Source organism: Sinocyclocheilus rhinocerous, unplaced genomic scaffold (genome assembly GCF_001515625.1).
Source record: "Sinocyclocheilus rhinocerous isolate Xijiao unplaced genomic scaffold, SAMN03320098_v1.1 scaffold2639, whole genome shotgun sequence".
Taxonomy (NCBI): domain Eukaryota; kingdom Metazoa; phylum Chordata; class Actinopteri; order Cypriniformes; family Cyprinidae; genus Sinocyclocheilus; species Sinocyclocheilus rhinocerous.
The window spans coordinates 187,843-191,005 of record NW_015644415.1 but is presented as its reverse complement, the minus strand read 5'-3'; the positions used below and the strand labels follow the sequence as shown (position 1 = coordinate 191,005).

The following is a 3,163-nucleotide window of genomic DNA, read 5'->3' as shown; positions in this document are numbered from 1 at the left end:
GGGGAACAAGCTTCATCACATTCACTGAATATTACAGATTACATTTAGGGTTTTTCAAACGCCTGATGTTTATGGCAATACTGATAACTAGAAGCTAATATAATCCCAGCATACTGTATCAAATACATAAATATTACATTGTGATAATATTATAAGTATTTGAGGCTTATTCATTGACTTGGCTGTTGGTAGATTCTGGAACTGACACAAGTGGAAACCAATGCTGATAATGTCCAAATGACTAAATATCAGCAGATATATAAGCCTAGAATTGATCTATCAGTAATGAAGAGTATTTACGGTTCAGGCGACCCAGGGTGCTTAGGAGCTATAACTGTCCAATTACCAAAGGCTTCCATTCAGGAATCTCATCTCCGACTTCATCATGAATTAATAGACCTTTGTTTTACTGCATGGCTATCACCGTTTAAGAATGAAATGAAGACGCTATAGCAATATTCTGTAGCCTGAAGCTATCTATGACATTAATAATCAAGCAGGCAGTAGTTTTTCATACAGATAGCTTGCAAGGATTGTGAGTAACTAATCCCATCCGTCACTGCTGAATGAAATTCCATCAATTTTTTTTTTTTTTGCAGTGCTGGGCATAAAAAGTAATTGCCAAATGAAGTCAGCAAAATCCCAGTTTGCAAAATGCAAAATATATGAAGACATAGCATAAATACAAATAAACAAGTAATAGTGTTTTAAAGACTATCTGAAATCGATAACCCTCCTTCATTAGAACAATATGCTCATATGCTAATATTATCCTAATGAAAGCAGTTTAGATATCACACAAACATATGAAGTTACTAGGCTAGCTGGCAGAAATCGGGCAGACAGAGAATTAAACTCAGCGATGACTGGAAGGACATTAGAGGATGGCGTTTCTTTGAGCAGAGGTGAGACGTCGCCTGCATTCGCATTATCAGTTCAGCTCCATTGGCCAGCACCTGTTTTATCTGAGACTTTCATGTGCTTCTACGCTGTGCTGCATGCTCTGTTATCTGGATTATGAGCCCCTTTCATAGAGCTTGGTGCCACAGGGTGAGATCTGTTTGGGTATCCTAGGGGAATTGCAAAACTAGTCACGCTTCCTGTGCTCATCAACGCTGAGCGTCAGACTCCAGTAACTGCTTGCAGAGATATGCGTGAGATTTCATGCAGCATATATGAACATATATTGCAAGCAGCAACCAGTATCTGTGAACTAGAAAAGTGCAGATCTGGAGCTGTACCAAAAATCATTGGTTGTTTAAAAGCCTCTCAATGACATCGGAAAGGAAAGCAAGCTGATTTCTGGTGTTTTACAGGTAAAGATGGAGTGTTCTTTAGATCGAAACTGAGCCTTTTACTGTCCTCATTACTTTAAGTGCAGCCGCACGGAAAATAATTAAAGCATCATTAGTTTCGCTTGCAAAGAGAGAGAGAGAGAGAGAGAGAGAGAGAGAGATGAACTATGCAGAAGAGTTAAGAGTCACGCTACCATCTTATAGGAGAAGGTGTACATTTTAAATCAAATATTTATCATCTAAACCTGCCTCTGGTTTAAATGATTAAAATTAAAGACTATGCCAGACTAAAAACTGCTTTAATCACATCAGCAACTTTCCATTTAAGTGCTCAAGCACATTTTAGCATCACAAAATCTTGAAATACTTAGCTGTTACTCAACACAATAAGTAAACTTGACCTGCTTCTGTTCGCAGGTTAGCAGACAGTGTTTCCCTTACCCGTAATGTCATCTTGTTGGCAGGGCCGTCTATTGATCAGCTTCCAGCTGGATGTGTTTTGGTAGTGAGGGGTCATTTAAAGAGAGGGCGACACCACGTGAGGGTGAGCTTAGCAGGATCAAGCCTGCAAAATGGGCTTTTGTGTGTGGCGGGTTCATGCATAGAAAAAAGCGTAGAAATACAATGCAATTCAATAGCTTTGCCTTAGGCCACATGGGAGGCTTGTGACAGACAACCAGAAATAACATTAGGTCAGAATCACGGCAAAGCATTTCAGGTACTTCACCAGTTGCATAAGTATGATTGCAGATGTAATGGAAATCGTATATGGAAATAATGATGTGGTTAATGATCCATCGCTCATTATGGAACACAAAACATCACTATTGAAATGAATCACGGGATTTGTTTTTCAGCCAATGGAGTGTATACATTATCTGGGGGAAGATAATGTGATTTTGATGACTGTATTTCAGCCGCCCGGGATTCCTGTAGGAGCTGGCAGAGAGGAATTGTTGACATCAGCAATGAGCGAGAGGTGCCATGTGACATTTTTTGATGTGTTTTTCTGTAGCGGTGAATGATTGGCTGCTGATCCTGGGGATTAAACAACTATCCATGTGGGTGTCTGTTTGGACTTTATAGCCTATCAAATCTGCCAGCCCTCAGGAATTTCCTGTCTGCTTTTAGTCACAATGGCTTTCTAAAGCTCATCAGGGCCGAATGTACGTCCCTGCTTACAGCTGCAAAATACTCTGAATTTCTATACCGCCTAGGCCTTAACAATACTTGAAGTTCATGAATAAAATATCATGATCTTATGTGCACAATATCACTCAAACTTTGCACTACGTTAAAGCAAGTAACAAAATCAGACAGCTCTTAAGCAGACTCTTATTACTATGGCCTTTGGAGACTGAATGTCCAAAATGACCCACTCTACTCTCTGCCAGTGATCGTATATGGTTTGTATAGTTCAGTGTGTGTGTGTTTACAGTTGACCAGGCGGTTATGGCCGGGGGCCCCACCCTAAACACCCTCCTCCATCCCTGAGATAGTAAGGATGGACACAGCAGCATTCTGATCACAGTGTGCTGTTATCTGCATGCATGCCAGGGGCTCCGTCCTGCTAGATTACATCTCATATGAGGCTGTGAGGTGCCTCTCGGGTACCACAAGCCCAGACACACAGTGACAACAAATTGCTTGAAACTGGGTGGGGGTCTAAACAGAATGCTAATATGAACTATCAACCACAACACACAAACAAATCATTGTGACACATCGTGTCGCTTCTAATGTCGGTGCTGTAGTGATATCAAACACTCTCTGGTGAAGTCTGCTTGAGGCTTGTAGGAATCTAGAAATTAAGTGTGTGAATCTTGTGAGAAAAGCTATTCACATTTACACAGAACGATAGAATGGAA

At 40.7% G+C, this 3,163-nt stretch overlaps 1 protein-coding gene across 1 annotated transcript in view; it reads right to left on the bottom strand.

The window, feature by feature from the left end:
* The window catches only part of LOC107758328 (grifin), a 4,367-nt gene extending 2,534 nt beyond the window's left edge, over positions 1 to 1,833 (bottom strand). The window contains exon 1 of the mRNA XM_016576042.1: positions 1,737 to 1,833. Within this exon, the coding sequence (XP_016431528.1) occupies positions 1,737 to 1,748 (12 nt within the window). The 5' untranslated portion in view covers positions 1,749 to 1,833. The remainder of the gene's footprint in view (positions 1 to 1,736) is intronic.
* Between the last annotated feature and the right edge of the window lie 1,330 nt (positions 1,834 to 3,163).